Source organism: Myotis yumanensis, unplaced genomic scaffold (assembly GCF_028538775.1).
Source record: "Myotis yumanensis isolate MYYU_CA2020_CCGP unplaced genomic scaffold, mMyoYum1.0.hap1 SCAF_9, whole genome shotgun sequence".
Taxonomy (NCBI): Eukaryota; Metazoa; Chordata; class Mammalia; order Chiroptera; family Vespertilionidae; genus Myotis; species Myotis yumanensis.
Genome location: NW_027223760.1, coordinates 49,526,730 through 49,548,346, shown reverse-complemented (window position 1 = coordinate 49,548,346; position 21,617 = coordinate 49,526,730). Strand labels below are relative to the sequence as shown.

Here is a 21,617-nt window from a genome sequence, read left to right as displayed (position 1 = left end):
TGACCAAGTCTTCCGAAAGAATCACACACCAAGAGCCCAAGAAGAGACAAACTCTAATGATAATGTATTTATAACTTTTTTTCATATAAGGAGTATATTGTTCATAAAGATCAATATGCTCTGGGAGTTTGGCTCCTAAACATAACACTGGATTATTGGTACACTCGTACAAATTTAAGTTAACATATGATGCCATATGTAATGTTTTATTGATATCAACATCTAGAAACTATATACTAAAATAAGACAATAGGTAAATATGTTTACACAGTTTCATGTGGTAGTGATGGCAAGACTGTTAAGAAATGACACTAATAAAAATTATGAAACATTAAGGTTAGGATATGAGCCCAGATACAGTTGGGGACAGAATTGAGTATCACTTATGACATATAGAGTTGCACATCTAAATTTTCAAAAATAAATTTTATTAAATTTAAATGTTTCTCATAAACAAACGAAAATACCCTACAATGGAACTACATTTGACCTTCTCCATGGGGGTGGAAATAGTAATACTATTATACTAATACTTGTCCTTAAAGATACAGGTTATCCCTCATAAAAGGTTTCATAGTATTCTAACATATCCTGTCCTCCTTTTGATTTGTGAAAGTTTCACTTAGTTTGGGAAAATATTAGAAGTTTGTTTTTTCAAAACTCTGTTCTGTCAAATATTTCCTCTCCAGAATATCATAAAAAACACAGAAATGCTAGTTTGCTTCAGTTCACACAAAAATTCTAGAGTTGAACACAATAGAAACACAGATTCTTCCAGAGACTTAAATTGACCTACCTTATCCTATTATATGTTTTCATCTAGTTGACTATAAAAATAACCCAAGATGATTGTAATGTTAGATTTAGAAGGTGAACTATAGACTGCCCCATTTTTAGAATTTAGTATCACCATCAGGAAGCATTTTAAGTATAATCTTAGCTTGAATGTGTGAATTCGTACTCACAGGCTGTTTCCACACCCAAAGTAATAATTTTGGGCATTTGAATTCCTTGTGTGGAAGACCAAACAGGTGTCCTAACAAACAAGACCCCTGTACATTTTACAGCTCTGGCTGGAACAGCCTCTGTCCGGACAGCAACGTCCTTCTTACCCTGGGTGGTGCCTGGCTCTTCTCGCCTGGTCCTCTCTGATTAGAAATTGCTAGAAAGGAGTCTCACCAGCATCAATGAGTCTGGGACTTTCTCTAGGTGACTTTTAATCCAATAAGACCTCAATCATTAAGTAAGAAAAATATTTGCTCATGTTTTTTAGTTAAAGAAAAACTCTGCCCCATATCCTTCTAACCAGTATGCAACATCATTCCATCAGCATGGAATGAGCACCAACTATCTGCCAGGCACTATGCCAAGAACTGAAGATACAGCCCTGAATCATTTTGCCATATGACGGCTATGAAATACAGATGAAAATTAATGTATCATGTTTTCTGAGGTCAAAATGTGTGAATACTGGCATAGGATTTTTTTTTAAAACTTAATGACATTCAAAATATGAAGCACTTAAAATGTACCCTTACCATGACAATTGCAACATTTCCTGGTATGTGTTATGTGTCAAGCAAGTAGCAGGAAACGAATGCCATGGTAACGACATGGCTTCAGCATCTTCAAGTTTCTATAAAGGCATTAAAAGCTAAATCTAGAGCATTGCTATGGCCTTTTCTCTTAAAAATAATAGTTTAAAATAATTTTCGAAGAATTTGTATTTGTGATAGGAAAAATATTCACAAGTGTCTAATGGTGACAATTAATTTAAATCAATTAAAAAGTCTATTGGAAGCACCATGAAGAAAATAGCCCATAGTCATACCATGAGAAAGAACTCATACAGATTGCCCAGTATTGTACCGAGTCAGAGTGGGTCTGGAAATGTTTTCCTCCTTCAGATTCATTGGCCAAAGCCCACATCCTAGGTCAGGATGACTCAGATTTCCCCTCTGCTTCAGATATGGCCGGTTCACTCCCAGCCCCTGTTAGGTGACTGTTTTCTAAAATTTTGCTAAATGTATAAAGCACATGTATGCCCCAAACACTCAGGCCTCTGATGCCTGAGATAAGAAAATCTTAGCTCTAAGAGTGACCACCTTTTATAGATATGATATGACCCTATTTTTACAGCCAAGACCAAAAAGGTAGTTTCTGAGGTAGCAATTTGGCCTAAGGAGGAGGTAAAATGAACCTCAGCTTTGAACAGGAGACTTAAGTCCTGCTCTCATCTTGGTTACTGGCAATGGCGAGGCACTTAACCTCTCATTGCCTGAATTGTAAAATGGGATGATGATGTCCAACCCATTTATCAACAGAGATGTGGAGAGGATGAGAACGATAATCTAAGGGGAGAAAATGCTGTGAGTTCAACACAGAATAGTCATACACTCTTTTTCTCTAAACCATGACTCAGATTGAACAGGTTCTTAAAAATGATATGTAAGTGAACGTTACCAATTCCATAACATTTATGTGGTTTGGTTTTTGTGTTCTTTCAGAAGTAATTCTGCTATTTGTGATGGGAGGACTTTAAGGAACAGGGCACGGACTCTCTCTAACAGGCAGGAAATAGAAGTACAGGATGCTGAAGGATTTGCTAAGGACAACAGAACTTTCCCACGTTGTTCTGGTCGTGTGGCGCAATCAGAAGCCCCACCCTTTTAAGAAATGCCAGCACACCAGGCCGGAAGGGCAGGCAGGCAGGTCATGTGTGTTTTGAATCACCTGCTAAAAGATTCTAAAGATTATTTTGAACGTTCTAAGATTCTTGGGAGATGAAAGGTGATCTTAATAAAATGCAAAAGTGCAAAAGTTGTAGAGAAATCATGAAAATAGAAATTTTAGTCCCTCTCTGCCTCACCACTTCTGAGGCTGAATCATGGATCTGCCCTCTCCCCTCTGCCTGAGTGGCCTGGAAGTTTCCTCTTGACCCTGCCCCACCCTGTTCCTAAACAGCTCATCAGCTAAGCATGGGGTGTCTTGCCTGAGCTTCTGGTGCATGTCAAGGGAGGCCCAGGCTGCAGAATAACTCGATTTGGAGAATGGAGGCAGATCATGCGTTCTGTCCCAGCTTCCACTCATTTGCTGTGTGACCTTAGGGAATGTGTTTTAACATCTCTGATCTCCAACTTCATTTGTAAGAAAAGACTTTTGAGACCCAGCTCCTAGGACTGTTGTGAATAGTAAGCATGACAAAAAAAAGAGCATAGCACAGTCCTTGGCACAGTATAAACCCTGAATAAATGATGCTGGTTTTCCTTATTAATGCTTATTTACCTCTCCTCCATTCTGTTCTTTTTCCTTTTGTTTTTGCTTCCTTCCCTCTTGTTATTCTTTCATTTTCTACTTTTCACCTATGTAGAGCTGTATTTTTAGAAGTATTCTTTATATTCTATCACATTTGATTCCTTTAAAACCCACCTAAATCATTCCCTAAATAGTCACACTTTTAATAATAGTTAAGTTCCAGGAGCTCGGCCTGGGGAAGAGGTTCATTCCGTTCACAAGACAAATTCTGTCGGAGTACTTTTCATTGCTTATTTCAAAAATCAAACTTAAAGCCACTATTCTCTGTAAATATGCACAGATGTACACACACACGTATTTTTTATTTTTAAAATAGGACTGACACAGCTTTAGCTAGCTATTTCCTTGTTACAGCACTTTCTGCAGTGGGCTTCTACATTTTTAGCTCAAGTCGGAAGGCCTTGTAACCACCGGACCTGCTGTTATAAAAATCAAATGATTTTTTATAGCCAGGGTCACACACACAAATATCATTCATGTGCCCCCTTTTATAAGCACCCGGCTAACCATTCTGAACAGTCCTCAGTCAAGCCTCCCTCATTTGTTAGTAATTTTAAAGGGTTTATAGTACCTAGCAACTGATTTTAAATAGCCGCCTTATCTGCACTCGCTCCTACCAGCCCAATGCTGTATTTTCTTATGGTTAAAAATACGTGTCTCAGGCATTGCTTAGTACAAGAGTAGGCTAATTAAAAAAATATTTTTTTTTTTTATAATTAAGACAGAAAAATATTCCGTAATTTCTGTTTGGTTTCTTGGATATATTACACATGGCAAACAAATTAAAGTGAGTAGGACTCTAGGCTTCAGGATAAATATTCCATGGGTGTGTGGTTCATCAGCATCTTTGTAATCTTTCAATTACAGGGAGTCATTAAAAAAAATGTCTGGGGCGATTATGTTAACCATGGATTCCGAACAGATACATAACAGTTCATCTCCTGCAGTAACCTAAATATTAAGGTCTTCTGTTAGAAAGATAGCTTACAAATTACCTTTTCACTTTAATACACATTGATTTTTTTTTGTTTTGTTTGGTTAGTGCATTTACAGAAACCAAGGAAGCGAATGTGGGCTTCCACAGAACCACTGCTAAACCCCTTTAAGCTCTAAAAGCTTTTTTAAAAGTACAATTATTAATGGCACCCCGATTCAGGAGATTGTGGAGTTACTGGTATACAAACACACGTTTGTGTTCGGAGGAAGCCTATACTTTTTAGGGCAATTCCCTTTGCCACACACACAGATGGAAGCAAAGTGGGAGGTAATACGCAATGAAACAGCCGCTGGAACGACCAAGCATGTTCGCTTCACATAAATACAGCTCCACTGTATTTAACTCTTGGAGAGTCTAGCATCACTGGTAACAATGGATGAAACCACGGACCAAAATTCCAAGCCAGAATGCAGTACACAGAGGGCGCAAATACACTACAGTGTTCTACCACAAAAAGATATACTGTGTGGTAAGTTAGCATTTACAGCAGTTTAGAGGACTCCAGAAAGTAGAAGTTACATTAATCTCCATCCTGTAGCATCTGTTATTAACCAGTCAGTGGGTTAAAATTTCTGTGAAATTCAGCAGCAAGCTAACCTATGGTAGTCTGATGATATCTGACTATATTTGGTTAAGAAAGAATTTCTTTTATCTGAAGATACTATCTAAGAGAGTCCTCATCCACCCATGAAGCTTGCGATCTCTGTGCCTACGATCCTTTCCTTGTATTTTTAAATGAGTGGTTAACTTTTATAGCATGTTTGTTAGAGCAACACTTTTAAAAAATCCATTACCACCCAATTAAGGAAAGAAATAAAGGTAGGACATAAAGGTCAAAAGTAAATAGTAACAAATATGGGTCTATATCACTTTCAATAAGCCATCAAACATCAAAGGAAATACTTAATTTTTAAACACTATACTCAAAACACAACAACAAACCCTTAAAAATATTCTTCATGTTAAAATTTAGCGTCATAGGAAGCATGACAAAAATTCAGAAGTTTTTACCTGTGAAGGACAAAAATAAATCACACAGCTGGAGAAGAAAGAGTCAATTCACTAAGCTTAAAAGATGACCTTGTTCACATTTGTATAAAATCTTATCACCCTCCTTTCTTCAGAAATCTCTTAAGCATTATTTTTTTTCTATTATTTGTAACAATCTATTTCTCTGTCCAAAAGATGGGAAAAATGCTAACAACATTGGCTGATGGGCAATAATGGAAAATAAACTTTTTAAACTTCAATTACCACTCTTTTTCCATAACAGAAAAGACCAAGGAATGACAGGAAAATGAGAAAGCATGTGCTACTCAAGCCCGATCTGTCATATTAGCTGACTAAACATATCCCTCCTCTTCCTGATATTTATTAACTATAGGTTTTCTAGTAAATTCCTAGCAACCACTGCATCTAAGCAGTTTTGACAAAGAGAAGGCTTATTGATAAACACCTTAAAAACATTTACCAAGGTAATAAAAGAAATGTCATTCCCTCCTACTGAATGTTTGGGCATAAAAGAGGTATTTTTATAATGTAGCTCATGATTTACCATATCTAGTGTCCAAAAAAAGCACAATGAAAAGGAAGCATTTTTCCAGTGGTTTGATAACTATTTGAATCAACTGTTAGGCTTTCATTACACTAGTGGCCAATTGCTCACTTTTACAAGCACAGGAGGGGGGAGGGACTGGGACAGCGATGGGGAGGAAAGACAAATATGCTTTTCTGAATGTATTTTCTATATACCCTTTCTGTGCAAATATAGTTAAAGGGATTATTTTTTCCTGTCCATTAATCTATAGCCAATGTGGAGGCTGTACTCTGAATGCTTCACACAACTAAGCTTTCCCTTAACTTTCAACTTTCTCATGTAAAACTTTCAATCACCCAACTATTTATTGACTGCCTGTTACTCGTATGAGCAGGCACTATGCTAGACCAGGATGGGGTACTGAAATAGACAATTGTAAGTATCTACTTTGTGCATGTGTCTGTGTATGTTTCTAATCTCTAAAGATTAGAAACTCTACTGAGGAATGCGATTAACCCAAGGAAGTCTGCCAAAGTGATTTTGTCCCTCTAAGTCAGCAGTTCTCAACCTTTGGCGGTCGAACGACCCTTTCACAGGGGTGGCCTAAGACCATCCTGCATATCAGATATTTACATTACGATTCATAACAGTAGCAACATTACAGTTATGAAGTAGCAACGAAAATAATTTTATGGTTGGGTCACAACATGAGGAACTGTATTTAAAGGGCCAGAAGGTGGAGAACCATTGCTCTAAGTCAACAGGTTGGCTGTTTTTTTAGGACCCCAGAAGATGTTCACTTGTTACCTAAGACTCCTTAATGCTAAGACAAATAAACATAAAAGATTTCATCTACATGTTGAAAAACTGTTGGCTGGCCGTGAGGAGACGGATCTTAGGGAATGAACCACAGATCAGTTTCATTTGCCGGCCAGAAAATAGTGCAAAATTTCTTCTATAATGTTCAGCTTTGAGTTTACTGAAATGATAAATAATTCATGTTTTCAAATGTAAAAGATGTCCTGGTACCTGACATTCTCAAAAATTTGTGCAGACCTTCCTTGAAATTAGAATGTAACGATTCACTCACTTCCACATTTTGCAAGTCCAACCTATATGGTATATAAATATTACACATACACATGCCTAAGCAGATATTTGATTTCTTATTATATTTTGGATATACCAATAAGAGCACACACACTCATGGAAGAAACCCGTAACTCTCCATTTCTATTCAGGTCAGTGTTCATCGACTCACAGATGACTGGAGCCACTTCATGCTTGGCTGGTCCAAGCTGTGATTTGAGGCTACTGTTCTAAGTAGTAATTTTTCAAGATAAAATTTAGCAGTTTTGGAATTCTAAAACTAAACACACTTTTGTCAGCCATAAAAAAAAAATTAACACTATAATTAGTGACTGCTTCAAAATCCAAACTGCTATTGAAGATGACAGTTTGAAACCACAGAAGAATCATAAAAGATGATTAATTATACAAACTGGCACTTGTTTCTGAAGGTTTATGTTCATAGGCCACTTGCCACCAAAATGGAAATATATGAAGTTCATTGACTATTGCAAATTACTACACACATATCAATTTGGTTTTCATAAAATTAAATATTAGGGTTTTCTTTTCATTGAATCAACTACTCTGTAATACATAAAAGTCATAAGTATTTTCTTATCAATTAAGAAAAAAAAGTGCCTTGAAAAGATATTAATCCTCTAAATCTATTTTCATAAACAAATGTTACCTGAATAAGCACACTATTTATATAATAATTAGTTTAATCATGGTCTTTTACATATATAATTATCAAAATGAAAGCCATTGCTACTACATTCACTATAAGATGAATAATTATAACATCAATTGGAATAGTGCTTTTTCTTTTCTTTTTAAATTAAGCACTTTTCCAAGAAGAAATCAAGTTAATACTAAAATGACAATCATACATTTTAACTAAATTATTTTATTTCAAATACGTATAATTTATTATGGCAAGGAAATGAATATATTATTTCAAAGTGGCTTATTTTATAATTATATTTATTAGCACCCCAAATCTGCCCATACAAATATGCCGTTGTGCTTTTTGACTTAACTGCACAGTGTTGTGGCTACGACAATAAAAATTCAGGCAAAACCTGAAAAGTGCAGTTGAGAATTGCGATGCTTAGTTTCTTGGTCACTATATATCTAGATATTAGCAGAGCTAAGTGTGTGCATTTTCGGTTTTTATCTCCGTATCTGGTATGATGGAATAGTTTATGCCAAAGTCTTCTTTAGCATGGAGGGAACATCAAAAGCAGTGTTTCTCATCAGCTAAAGAAAAAATATTTCTTCATTTGAAGAACAAGCTAGTACTGCAAAGACCTTCAAGCATCTTGCAACTCATGGCCACACTCCCTTAATGAGAAACACAAGTGTTTGGGGTGATTCTAACTGGACTTGGGAAAGCTGAGCCCAGCCCCACTCCCTGCTTCCGGAGGCTGCCAGAGCGCACGCAGGCTATCGGGTTCGTCAGCAGCAGGGATAATGGCCTTCATAAAGCACAATCATCAGACGAACTGATTTCATATGAAATCGTTCTTTTTCATTAAGGGACTCTTACTTGAATTAACCACGAAATCTCAATTGAACTTCATATTTTGTGTTCTGTACTCCCCCTTCCCCACGGAGGGGGTTGTTTATATTCAGGGCACCAACTTCTTGTGGAAAACTGATGAAGGCCCTGTCCTACTCGAGGTAGTTCCACAAAGCAAACAATTATTGCTTAAGTGTAATCCACTTAAAACCATAAACATATTGTATTTGTTTTATGTCACTCAAATCCTGTTTAACTCCCAGCCCTTCCAGTTTCTCAGATGCGACCAGAGCAAAACTCCATTTAAAGTGCAAAGAGGAAGGGGCTCCCCCAATCTTTGATTGTTATTCTAGCTGGCTATGAAAACCGTGAGGCACTTTGTAATGGTCCTTGTACATGATACCTTGACCGTCATTCCAAACTGTATTACCTAGGTTGTTTTTCCTGGTGGGATTCCTAGTAAATTCTTCATTCTAAGTATTCATTTCAGCTTTAAAATATATTTAAATGAACACTGAAGTCATGCTTTACGTTTCCAGCAGTTATATTTGATCTCTCCTATTCACCTGCATTTTTCCTGTTTAAGAATTTTTCAAGGACCTTTTAACATACTAACAAGTGTCAAATGTATTGTATTTACTGAAATGTGTATTGAAATGACCAACCACCCAAATAGTCCTATCAAACAAGGTGTCTGAAATGTTGCCAAAGTTCAGGGTTAAGACATAAAGACGAACGCACGTTTTCTTAGGTAATGAGTGGAATATCAAACAAATAAAGCCAGGGCGAGAAGATCTGTTCATCTCTCAAATTACAGATTTCAAGTTGCCATTTCATTTTCCAAATTATTCTTTCAGCTGAACCCGCGTTTGGAATTTTATCACTTGACTGCGGCAGAAATATAACCAGGGATTGGAAACTTCTGTGTGTTTTCCACAAGTGAACACATCTTCCCTGGAAGAGGTTAATGGAAAACGAAATAAAAGGAGGTGGAAGATAAACTGGGTCTTTTAAAACTGGAGCTGCAAACAGCTCTCTAACTAATTCAGATAAGCAGCAAACACCGCGGTGAGGGGATACTCATGACAGCGGCGTCTGCGTGACAGCACCCAAGCATTCGCGGTGGCAACGGGCTTTCTCTAAAACACATCTGCAAGGACGACAGGTAGATAGGCCGACTATCAATCATCAGCACACGTGAATAATTCCATCCTCACTGGCCCATGTGCTGTGAAAATCAGCTCCACAGATGTGGCAAAGCTTGCTATTCAGTCAAGGAGCCAGGGCAGTGAGTAATTTTTATGTTTCATTCTTTAGAATATGTGTTCACACATCATTAAAAAAAATTCAACCATGATTAACAGCTCTCTGCGAGTGGATTCTGAAGCAAAATACTCTCAACATTTTCAGGTCATATTTGCAGTTAATTTATGACTTGCTATCTTACCCGAGTTTCAATTAATTGAATGGAAGCATACAGCTCCAAAACAAACAGACTGCAATTCCATAGTCTGGAGAGAAAAAGCCTCAAGACTTATTCAAGAGCTAGGCTCAGTTTTTTTGTGTGTTTTTTATTTTATTTTAAATCTTAGAAAATTCAAATGGTGCCTGCAACCACTGTCCATGGAAGTAACTTTTAAGATGCACAAATAGAATAAAATTATAGCCAAATCATACTAGGGGTTGTCACTGTCGTTCATTGATTTCACATAACTTCCATTTATGCTAATGGAATTAAGCACCTGCTCTGCAAAGAAAATAGACCCCTATCTGTGAAAATAAGTGTGTACAGTATATTTTCCAGATACAACGCTGAAATCAAACAACCGAAAACGCGTGCTATATAAACAAAGCATCACGTGGCCTACCTCAAAACACTGCTGTTTTATAGTTTACCTCCTGAGTCATAGGCCCGGAGATATTATTTGTGCCTTTGCCATTCCAATGTAACAAAAAGGGGGGGGGGAAGGCGGGGTGGGGGAGATGGACAAACTCAATCTGGTGATTTCAGTGAGCTCATACGCAATCCTCTGTTTACCCCTTCAGAAGTTCATGATAAATTGTATCAGTAAATGTGGATCCCAGCCACTGTTCTCTGCCATCATCTTAAAAGTCCCGGAGGATAGTTGTATATACTTGAGGAGGCATGGTCATGGGGACACTATGCTGGGACAGGAGGGGAAGCAGACGGCTGTTAAGGACTGGCTGACACCAGAGTCCCTTTCGAGCACGCCTTCTAGCTGACTGTCAGGTCTCACCCGTAGGCACGTCTACCTGGACATGAATGGCGCTGTCTCCATTGGTCGTCACAGAAGTCTCTTGTCAGGGAGTTCTTGACAATGGAGTGGATGGAGAAAGACTGTCCCTCTCTACTCCAATTGTACTAGCAGCATAGAGACCTTCCCCCAAACTCTATAATACTTTCAGTTAAAATTACAATGTGATCAGAACAGGGTTGTGGGAAGAATCAGAATATCCAGTATGGTTTCAGCTCTATTTTTATTGGCCTCATGATGTTTATAAAGTAAAGTCATTGCTATTTTTATTCAACATTTTTAAATAGTCTTAAGAAATAGGTAATAATAAGAAAAACATATGGCATGTACTACATTTAACCACATTTCTAAAGATTTCTCCTTCTTCGTAATGGTCTAGGTCAAGGCCAGAATTTGTCATTTCTGATTTGCATCATGAGTGGTATTAAAAGCAATGCTCCCATGGGCAGGACTGGCTACATAATGTGCAGGGCCCAGTGCAAAATGCACATGCGGGGTGCCTCGTTAAAAATCTTCTGAACAATTGCAGGACAATGACCGCAGAGGACTAACCCAAGCTCAGGGCTCCTCTAAGCACTGGGCCCACGCGACTGCACAGGCTGCACACCAGGAAGCCAGCTTTCCTCTTGGAACATGACCTTGGCAACAGATAGCCTGTTGCCCGCTCCTTTCTCTTCGGCCTAACAGGGTTCCCAGTGGAATCAGCCGTGGGAGAATGAATGTCTTCCCACAGACACCTCTTCAATGTTTGAGGTCCAAGGAAAATGGATCAACAAAGTGTACTCTAAAAGCTACCATTTAGCGTTTTATACAGATTGTATTCTAAGGCTTATTTAAAAGCCTTTCATCTTCTTTCCCGGAGGGTTCCACAGGACAAGGTTTTCCGTCCAAAGGCCAGCATGACCCTAGTGAGGGGTTTGTTTTTAATGGGGACCAGCGGGCCAATTTTGAATACAGATAATGGTAGCACAGTCTACTAACAATTTGATCCTCAATGCCATATTTTTTTTCTCTTCCTCTTCTCTCTATATTTTTAAACCACGTCCTGCTCAAACCCCTTCCCTCCGGTCAGCCTTGCACCAGCCTTACATTTGACCTCACATTCTAAAGTTCAGGTAACTTGGAAGGTTGGGCAGGGGCTGTGGAAAGGGTGCCCTTTCCTCCCAAGCAGTTATGCTCTGTCAGTTTCAGGCTCGGGGAGGAGACCGGAGGAGACGGCAGTAATTACAGCAACCTCAGCATCTGCCCCTGAAGGGATCTACCACCTCTCAGAAGTGGGCTTTAGCTGAGCTCAGCTGTAGACAAGCCATCTTTCCTTTCAGTACCTGGAGCCTCTACAGAGTTGGTCTTCAGAGATTTAGAACAGGGTATAGAGATGAACAAAGAGAAAAAGACTCCTTCCTTTTTTTCCCCCGGAAGTAAATATGAGGTAAATTTGTAAATATCTTACAAAAATACTGAAGAAAAACACTATAGTTAAGACAAAATTATCTTGTGAAGTCTGAGTTTTTCTGAGCTGTAGATGGCTTTGTATAAGATCAAACAATACAGAGAAGACCGTGCAAAGGTCTAAGCCTGCCCTGAGTTTTGGTCATTCAGAGAAGGGCTAGAAGATTATAAAATTACCTGCTCTCAATAAAGTAGTATATCCCCCCCCCCCCCCCCCCCCCCCGGTAGTGAGTTTGTAGGGATAAACAACCCTACAAATTGTTTGGCCTATTATATGTCACAGAGATTTTTCTATAGCCTGTCTAGACTCCAGACAATAGGCGAGACTGGCCTATCGTTGCAGACATTTCTACAGTCTGTAATATCACTTAGAAAAGTAAGGGCAATAATACAAAAATGAAAACCAGCCTGACCTGCCGGTACGATGGTAGAAATACGAGTCTAACAACACTTTACAATTTAGAAATGATGGTAGCAACCTAGCAAGAAGTTTGAGCAGCCACCTATCAGCCAAAGCAACTTTTGCAAAATCATTTATACGCCCCAGATGAGGCATATTCAAGTAATTCTGTCCACAAAGTATAAAATCACTTTCATCACAGAAAATTCTGTATATGTTTTGTGTTTTCTTATTGCATAGAGAGAGTGTGTGTGTGTATGTGTATATATTACATATAACATATAAAACCACAAATATATGTATATTTATAATATTTGTGGTCAACATACAGACTTTTAAAAAGGCCTGTCTCTGAACAAACTAGGTTGTTAAACTAGTCTGCTTTTCAGCTCTCTTGGATAAAATAATGCTGCATATAATCTTACAAGAATTAAGGGACATTATGTATAAGCAAGGGAGGTGGAGAAAGGGTTTTTTTAAATTTCACCTATTTCCTTCCACTGCATCTTTGAGCATCTCTCCCACAATTACATTTGTTATAAATAAAGGAAAGAAAGAGAGATGGAGAGAAAAAAAGAAACCTTGCTTGTTTCTTTATATTTTCCTTCTATGCTAGCTTTTACATTTTTCAGTAAGGAGCTGATGAAGAGTACTTGTTTTTGTTGTTGTTTAATTTATTGTAATGACGACCCAATCAAAAGATGCACTGAATGTAAAGAATACCCGTTGAAGAAAATATTGCTGGAAAGCTATCGGCAATATTTTCGATTCAGAGGGTATTCGCTCTCCCAAAGACTCCAAACTGCGTCAGTGCTCACCAGACCATTTGCATCTTCGACTCGGGGGATAAATATTAACAGTCTTTGGTGCTGCTGGAATGACTCAGCTGTGGCATCAGGAGCAATTAGGGGGGTGTCTAATGAAACAGAAAAGCAGTAAAACCGAGAGGTCCTTCCAGTTCGTTTATGTAGAGTTGTACCTCCCAAATAGAAAACTCCTATTTCTAAAGTCATTCCATTTTTGTCTCTGGGTGAATTTTTAAAAATTCCCCCAAACAACCTCATTTAGTTTTTGTTTCAACACAACCAGCTCTACCCTATAGCAGTTTGTAATATGTCATCAACAGTTGCTCTGCAGAACCATGTAGGATTGCTGACATTACAGGATGCTGATTGATGAAGCCATGCAGAACCCTTCTCAGGGTGATCAGCTAAGCCCATCATCTACCAGGCATCACAGGGCACTTCCCAGGTTAACACGCGTATGCATACAGATGTGGTGTATTCCCCCCGGGGGATGCAAATGTTAGATTCATAGGATGCCAAAATAGCATCACACAACATTCTTATTTTGTTTTGCTTGAAAGTTCAATATTTTCTGTCTTTAAGGAAAAACTTCTTTAACCTCATCGGAAATGAAGGTTTTTGTCAACACTTTCTTCTAGAATAAAAATAAACAGATATGCTTTGGTACAACTGATTGATAATGTGATATTAAATATAGTCTAATGCTTCAAGGAGATTTTATTGAAATAAAAGATGTAGGTTTTTTTATGTACCATGATCTTCAATAATACTTAACATACAGGGTGGGCAAAAATAGGTTTACAGTTGTTCCTATGGAAAATAATACAATAATTAGTAATAATAATGATAATAATACAAGAATAAATCTCATGTTTTGTGTACTCACAATTGTAAACCTACTTTTGCCCCACCCTGTATCATGTAACAAGACATACCAGACCCCTAGCTGGTTTGGCTCAGTGGATAGAGCATAGTCCTGTGGACTGAAGGGTCCTGGGTTCAATTCTGGTCAAGGGCACATGCCCAGGTTGTGGGCTCGATTCCCAGTGTGGGGGCATGCAGGAGGCAGCCAATCAGAGATTTTCTCTCATCATTGATGTTTCGATCTCTCTCTCTCCCTCTCCCTTCCTCTCTGAAATCAATAAAAGTATATTAAAAAAATAGAGATGCCAGAGAGGTCTATCTTTCATATAATAACTTTGAATACCATAAAAACGGTACACAATTCTGATTCACCTCAGCCTTTTAATTAAAGAGTAATAGTTTTTGTTTTAACAAAACACATCAACTAAAACTTGACTTTTTGGGATAAGCAACAAAGTCCAGATTCAACGGCAGCATGATGAATTTGGCAAACTTGCATTGTCATGAAGTTGGTGGGAAGTGCATGCTTCGCCCCAGGGCAGCTGGGAATCCTGCAGTGCTCTGTAGGGAACATGGGTCATTCCCTATGTGTCCCGCATGTGGAGAGAGGAGGCCAAATTAGGCCCCAAGGAAGTCACGCCAAACTCCCACTGAAGTCAATGGAAATTTGCAAACGCACTCAAGAGGGCTCTTGTGGTCCACAAGGTCTTGTTAATAATTTCACTAGGTCTTTAAACGAGATACAGTGGGGCCTTGACTTATGAGTGTCCCGAATAACGAGTTTTTCGAGATACGAGCCGTCTCTTGGCCGATTTTTTGCTTTGAGTTGCGAGCTAAAATTCGGGTTACGAGCCAGTTTCAGATACCCCACCACTAGTTGGCGCAGCGAATGTCACAGTGAATGCTACAACATCAGCCCAGCATCACGTGTCTCACTCGTTCACTTTTTGATTTGACATACGAGTAATTTGAGTTACGAGCTCTGTCACGGAACGAATTAAACTCGTAAGTCAAGGCCCCACTGTATAGAAGTAAAAAAAAAAAAAAAAAATATATATATATATATATATATATATATATATATATATATATATATATGTACCTCTCCAACATCGTAGATCCAAATACGGCCTTCGGAGTCCCCGACAGCGACTTCTTTGCCAGCTTGAGCCCAACGAACACGGTTCAGGGCAGACGCCCCCTCAATGGCCACACTTGCTGTTGGAACCTGCCAAAGAAGTTAGGAAAGAATCTCTGAATATGAATTTAAATATACGTTTAACTGGATGAGTCACCACTGCCTTCATGGGCATGAAGTAATATACATCCCCGGCAGAAGTAAAAGGATTCATTGTTCTTGGTACATCAGATGCTCCACTGTACTAAGGGGTACAGGGGAGATGCTTTAATGGAAAACGAAAAGAGGGAGAGTCTTTTTCCACAATCAATGGGCAGCGAGTGACATAAACATGTCTTCAGATTATGCAGGGGGTACATCCAACGTCCAAACCAACACAACAGCTCCATGTGATACTTCACCACCAGGTCCAGATTTATGGATGAATGGAGAGAGATTTCAGGATTTACCAGGATTAAGGATACTCTAAAAGGCATGAGGGAGGGTGTTGTTTGGTGGAATCAAAGTCATAGTAATATGAGTCCCTAGGGGAAAAATATGTACTGATCCCTCAAAACCTCATCTGGGAGGGGGGATGATCAGAAGAAGAAAAAGTAAGCAGGTGAAAAACTTCAAAACCTCAAATTCTCTTCTTTTTTTTCTTACCCCCCTCCACGCCCCCCTTCTGTTTGCCCTCCTCCTGGCAGCCCTGGATACAAGAAGTGCTCATACCTTTGGACATGTCCCCAGGGTGACAACCTGATAGAATGGAGGCAGCACCTACTGGTAGGAAAGGTCTTATAGCTCCTCTAATACACACCTGAGATCTGACCACGTTGATAACTGAAACAACAATAACTATTAAAGGGAACCGAGAGTGCCGAGGGAACCTGAAGGACTTGGTCCAGGAAACTTAGCATTTGAAAAAACAATTTCAGTGGGCCTGCCCCTTGTCCATCATCAGTTGTATAAACTCCTGTCTTTAAGGTGGAAGGTTTACTCACATACAGCGCAGATGCCAAGAGAACCTTCTACATTGAATCTACAAGAACGTTGAATAAGAAACGACAACGGGCCATTAAAAAATCAGAAAGGTAAATGCTAAGACAAAAATTGGAAAAAAAAAAAAAAAACTGTAGTGAAAAGACGGCCACCGAGCTCATCTCACCACTGTCTCAGACCTGCGTCTAATACACACCCCGGGGTAGGAGGGAAACACGACGTGCGCTCTGCCTTGGCGCTCCTGGCTCTCTGTGATTCCAGGAATTGGAACCACCTGTTTCTATGTGATTATTGACCCAATACCTATCTTTAAAATAGCAATAAAAACTCCATCATATGTAAGAATCCATGTTTAAACTTAATCTTGAGATCAATAAACGTTCTTTTACCCGCTTAAATCACTGCATGTCAAATTATGAGCAAAACTGTAAACAAAAGTCCCCAGCTCATTTTTTTTCTTAAAATACACAATTTCTACAATAAGGGTACCTGCTGTGCAAGCTGGAGCCTGAATTTGTAACCAAACCTTCCCAAGGCCAAAACAATGTGAATTTAGATGGGCTGTAATTCTGTCAATATATTTTATTATTAGTGTGCTACTCAGAAGACAACTCAGAGATCCAGCTAGAGTTTTCAGAATTAATTCCATAATGTGGAGAAATCAAACAGGATGATACTTTACCTAATTAATTCTATTCAATATCAGATTTAAAAAAATGAACACTTTCAAAAATAGAATAAAAATGTTAATCTTAATATGAGTACGATAAAAAATGAATCACTCTGAAAAAACTGATTTTTTTATACATTTTAAATTATGCCTAATACATTTTAAATAATTTTATATTTATGTGGAATTAAGTAATATAGCAAAGTGAATCAATTAATATTCTAGCCATTTAACAAGACCTTCTTTTCATAGATATTATAAGTGGTAAAAAATGACCATCACACCCTATAATACGAGGTAGTAAATTATCGAATGCATGAAGGAAATGACTAAATATATTTTATTAGCCTGACCGGTAACAGCCTTTCAAAAGTTGATGAACCTATAATAAAAATAATCCTTATATTGCCTCTGTCTTTCTTACTCTTGTATTTTAGTTTCACAGATATTTTCACATTTTTTGAGGCTCAATCATTTTAATTGCAAAGACAGGATGTATACAGCATCAATTACTACGTTGTGCAGAGGTAAGTGAATATAAACTATCCTTGCATAGGAGCAGTTGGGACAACTTGGTTTAAAAGCACAGTACTTTGAATAACAGCTAAACAAAAAACAAATCTAATTCCTAATCTCACAAATATTTGAAAAAATCTCGTTCAACTTGATAGAAGGCAAAACCAATTTGAGGGTTTTCAAAAAGCGTTCAGTTCATTACTGGATTTGAATCAGACTTATATATCGACTATTACTATGAAAGCAGAATTACGTTTACCACAAAACTAAATGGTTCGCATGCTCAGTAATGATTTTTTGAAATATTTAGCTATAACACTTTTATGTGGTTGTCTCTTGATACCTAGAGAAAAAAAAGGGGGGGGGGAATGACTTCTGGCAATGTTGAGACGTTCATTTCATTTTACCTAAAAAGCTGATTAAAAACAAAACAGTAAAATAAGAATTATTAAGGAGTTTAGAGAACACTCACTCCCATTGCATTGTAGCTGGGTTTTACCTAAATGTCACCTCTACTAAGTCTGATTTCTAATATGGGGAGGGGGAGGGAGGGGCGGGGGTGTCTCCCTCAGTCAATCTGGAAAACCTGTGTTTTTTTGGTTGCTTTAAGTGAATGAGTTTGTTTTAGCAGACAGAGGCAACATGGGATGAAAAACTTCGGGAAACTATTAACATGCGGAGTAATAACATCTTTCTATTAAAAGCAATAATGTTATAACATTTCCAAATCCCAAATGATGGGCATTGTATGTACTCAGGCCTTTAGATTATTTTCAAAAATGCTTTATTACATAACCCCTATGCTTGTCACATGCATAGCTCTTATGGTCCCAAGGAAAAATAGACCTAAATGGAAATATTTTAAAAAGATAACAATTTGGCATCGGTTATAGGTTGGTATATAATCTTGCAAGATACAATGGCTCAATAGTAACACCTGAAGGATATTTCCCTGCCCCCTCCCACAAAAAACACGAGGGGCGTCTGCTCCTCCTCATATCCTCCAGCTGTAGGCTTTCTAATTAAAAAGGCTGAGCTGTTTCCTGCTCAAAACACTTCAAAAGAGCTTTCTCTAGTTCTCCACTTGACATATAGTTTGCAACACTTGTTCCTCTTACCTGTCCATTCTTATTTATGGAGAGCTGCCCTGAATCAGAGACCAGGAAATGATGGAGACCACTGTATTTCATTAAATTGAAAGACATTTAATATTCATATATATTTGTAAAGACGCACATAACCAAATGAGCACCTCAATAATTTTGAGTAGAAAAAAGGGGGGGGGGGGAATCACATAGCATACTTTTAAAACCACTACATATATATATAGTTTAATTTTTTAAAAAGAATATTTCCTTAGTGTCACTTGTGTTTTTTAAAAGTGGCTATTTTTCACCTGTGAAGTATTCTAAATGTGACGTTAAAATTGCACTTCTAAAAAAAAACATTGGGTTTAACACACACGTTCAGAGTTAGAAACTATGGTGGAAAGTCTGCCTGTGAGGTGAACATCTTAGACAAGGATTGTTTACCTTGTAAAAAATTAAGTGGAGGCTGGATCTGGATCTGAGCATAAACAGCCAACAGAACCACCTCTTGTGAATTCAAAACAAGAATTGTACAAATAGCGAAAACTGACGAGTCGCCCTTTCAAAAGCCCAATCTAAAGTCAGTGTCCAATAAACAAACAAACAAGCAAACAAAAAGTCAGCGCCCACAAACGCTTACTTTTCCCAATGTTTGCCAACAGAGTTATTTCAGCCCCGCTCTGAAATATGCCTGTGTGTTCCTTCCCTTAGGGGAAAAGCGTGAACAAGTATCGTTTTGCTCTTTGCAAAAAAAGGGTCGTCAATTGTCCAGCATCTGCCACGGTTTAGGGATGAAGTGAGATTAAATGATTTTTGGCAATGCATCTGCCAATTCCCTCCAGACCTGTCCAGAACAGGGGCCGGCAGCCCAGCTGCAATAGGAGGGTCTGTCCAAAAAAGGCCGGTTTTTTGCAGAGAGAGGGGGGTGGGGGTGGGGGGTGGGGGGGAGATGGAGAGAGGCTGACTGCGCCCCCCTCCCAACCCTCCCGGCCCGGCCCGGGCGCCTGCGCCGCCGCTCACCTCGGTGTCATTGTTGAGGTTCCAGAGGTCCAAGCGCCCCATCCCGTCCACGCAGGCAAAGAGCGCGGGATGCACGGGGGACCACATGACATCGTACACATAGTCTGCATTGTCTTCAAAGGAGTAGAGCGGCTTGTTGTGCTGTAAAGCAGAGAGACCGTGAAGACTTTGTGGCGCTGCTGCTGCCTCGGGCTGTCTAGCGAGCCTAATTAAAAACTTTGCACATTCACCAAGTGTCATAAAACTTCCCGAGATGAAAGTCCTCACGAAGGTGAACCGCAGCTTTAATGTGACTAGAACTGTCCAGTGGCATAAATAAATGCCGGGGTGGAGGGGGGTTGCTCTTAAGGGGCTGGGGGCTGGGACACGCCGGGGGTGGGGGAGGGCGGTTGCAGGCTTCCATCGTCAGAGACATTCCAGGCAGGTGGACGGGGCTGCCCATTAGCTCGGAATTCTGGCCAGGTTACGTTTTGCAAGCCGCTCGGAGCCCGAACCCAGTCGTGGTCCTCCTGCTGGGATCCGACCTGCGGGGATGCTCAGCAAACCCCCGGCGGTCCCGGTGGCCCCGAACCCTGTACACCGAAGGCAATGCCTGCCACCTCGTGGTCATTGTCTGCAGTTGCAAGTCTGCCTCCAGTCCCAACTGTAGACCAAATCCATACTTTAATGGTTCCTTTGGCAAGGGGGGCGGGGGGGTTGGGGGGGCGGAGACGGGGGAATGGGAACACATATTTTAAAAGTATTTGTAGTTCTCCTGGGAAGTGAAAAATCTCACGTTTCTAAGACCTTAGTCTCTCTACCTAGGGTCAGTCAGTGCACCCAAGCCAGATGAACTGGTGTGGCTCAATTCACTACCCTGAATCTTCAAAGATGAACCACATTTTCTATATCCCCCAGTATTTATTTCCAAGAGCCCTGAATTTGGTGTTTTCTTGGGCAAATGCATTTGTACACCCCCACTGCATACAAATGCTTGCACTCTCCGGAGGGATACAATAAATTAAAATGGCACTCTTGATTTCCAGTGAATATTGTCACATCAAAATAGCACAGAAGTCAGAGGCAAGTTTGAAAGTACACCAGAAATAAAACGTAATTGGACTTCATGAATTATTCATTCCATCTGGCTTGTCTTATTCTAATTTCTGCATAATGGCTTTACTAATCCCTGATCAATTAATGTAAAATGAAATTTAAATGATAATGAAAGCCCTAGAGATAAAAAGAAATTAAGTATTCTTATATCCTCTGACAGAAATCTAAACAATGGAAGTTTTCCCCCACCCCAAGTCTTCTTTATCCAGTCAGCTGTCTATACTCTTGGGTTCCACTGAATGCCTGTACAGGCCAGAGTAAAAAAACCAAATCAAATTTAACATGCAATATGAACAATCTGCATAGAATGTTCAAAGAATGTATCTGTAGGGAATCAGCTTGGACTACGACTATTATTTCCAACTCGCAAAGTGTACTGATAGTGAATGTGAAATGCACAAAATGCATGCACTGAAATGGAAGTGAACAGCATTAGTGAGAAGACGGTAACAGGTCCATAATCTAAACCTAAGGCAACATTTGTTAAGGTACTAACTATAAGTGGTTTCTTTCCTTGAATTAAATTACTTTGGCATTGCTTAGAAGTGAACACAACTGTAATACTATTAAAGCAGTACAGAAGATTTTAGATGGCCTATTGTGTGTGTGTGCATGTGTTGGTAGTGTATGTGTGAGAAATGTCTTATTTCTAATTCAAAACGTATCTAATGGGGAAGTAAGTTGAAAAAATATATATACATGACATTGAGATCTCAAGAAGAATGAAAAGGACATTAGCTTTAGAGTTTTGTATCTTAACTTGCTGTAACTCTTTTATGCCAAAATTTTTATTATATGCATGTCTGCACATTGATTTGGAGCTAAAATTGCCTCTTTGTTATTTATGTAGCTTCTTCCTTTCACTGTTTGGA

General features: G+C 39.0%; 1 protein-coding gene across 6 annotated transcripts in view; it reads right to left on the bottom strand.

The window, feature by feature from the left end:
• Positions 1–21,617, bottom strand: part of DYNC1I1 (dynein cytoplasmic 1 intermediate chain 1) — a 278,730-nt gene that overhangs the window by 2,940 nt on the left and 254,173 nt on the right. For all 6 annotated transcript variants that reach the window (XM_070424306.1, XM_070424305.1, XM_070424309.1 and 3 more), the window contains 2 exons: positions 19,651–19,791; positions 15,340–15,465 (listed from right to left, as the gene is read on the bottom strand). In XM_070424306.1, the coding sequence (XP_070280407.1) occupies positions 15,340–15,465; positions 19,651–19,791 (267 nt within the window). The remainder of the gene's footprint in view (positions 1–15,339; positions 15,466–19,650; positions 19,792–21,617) is intronic.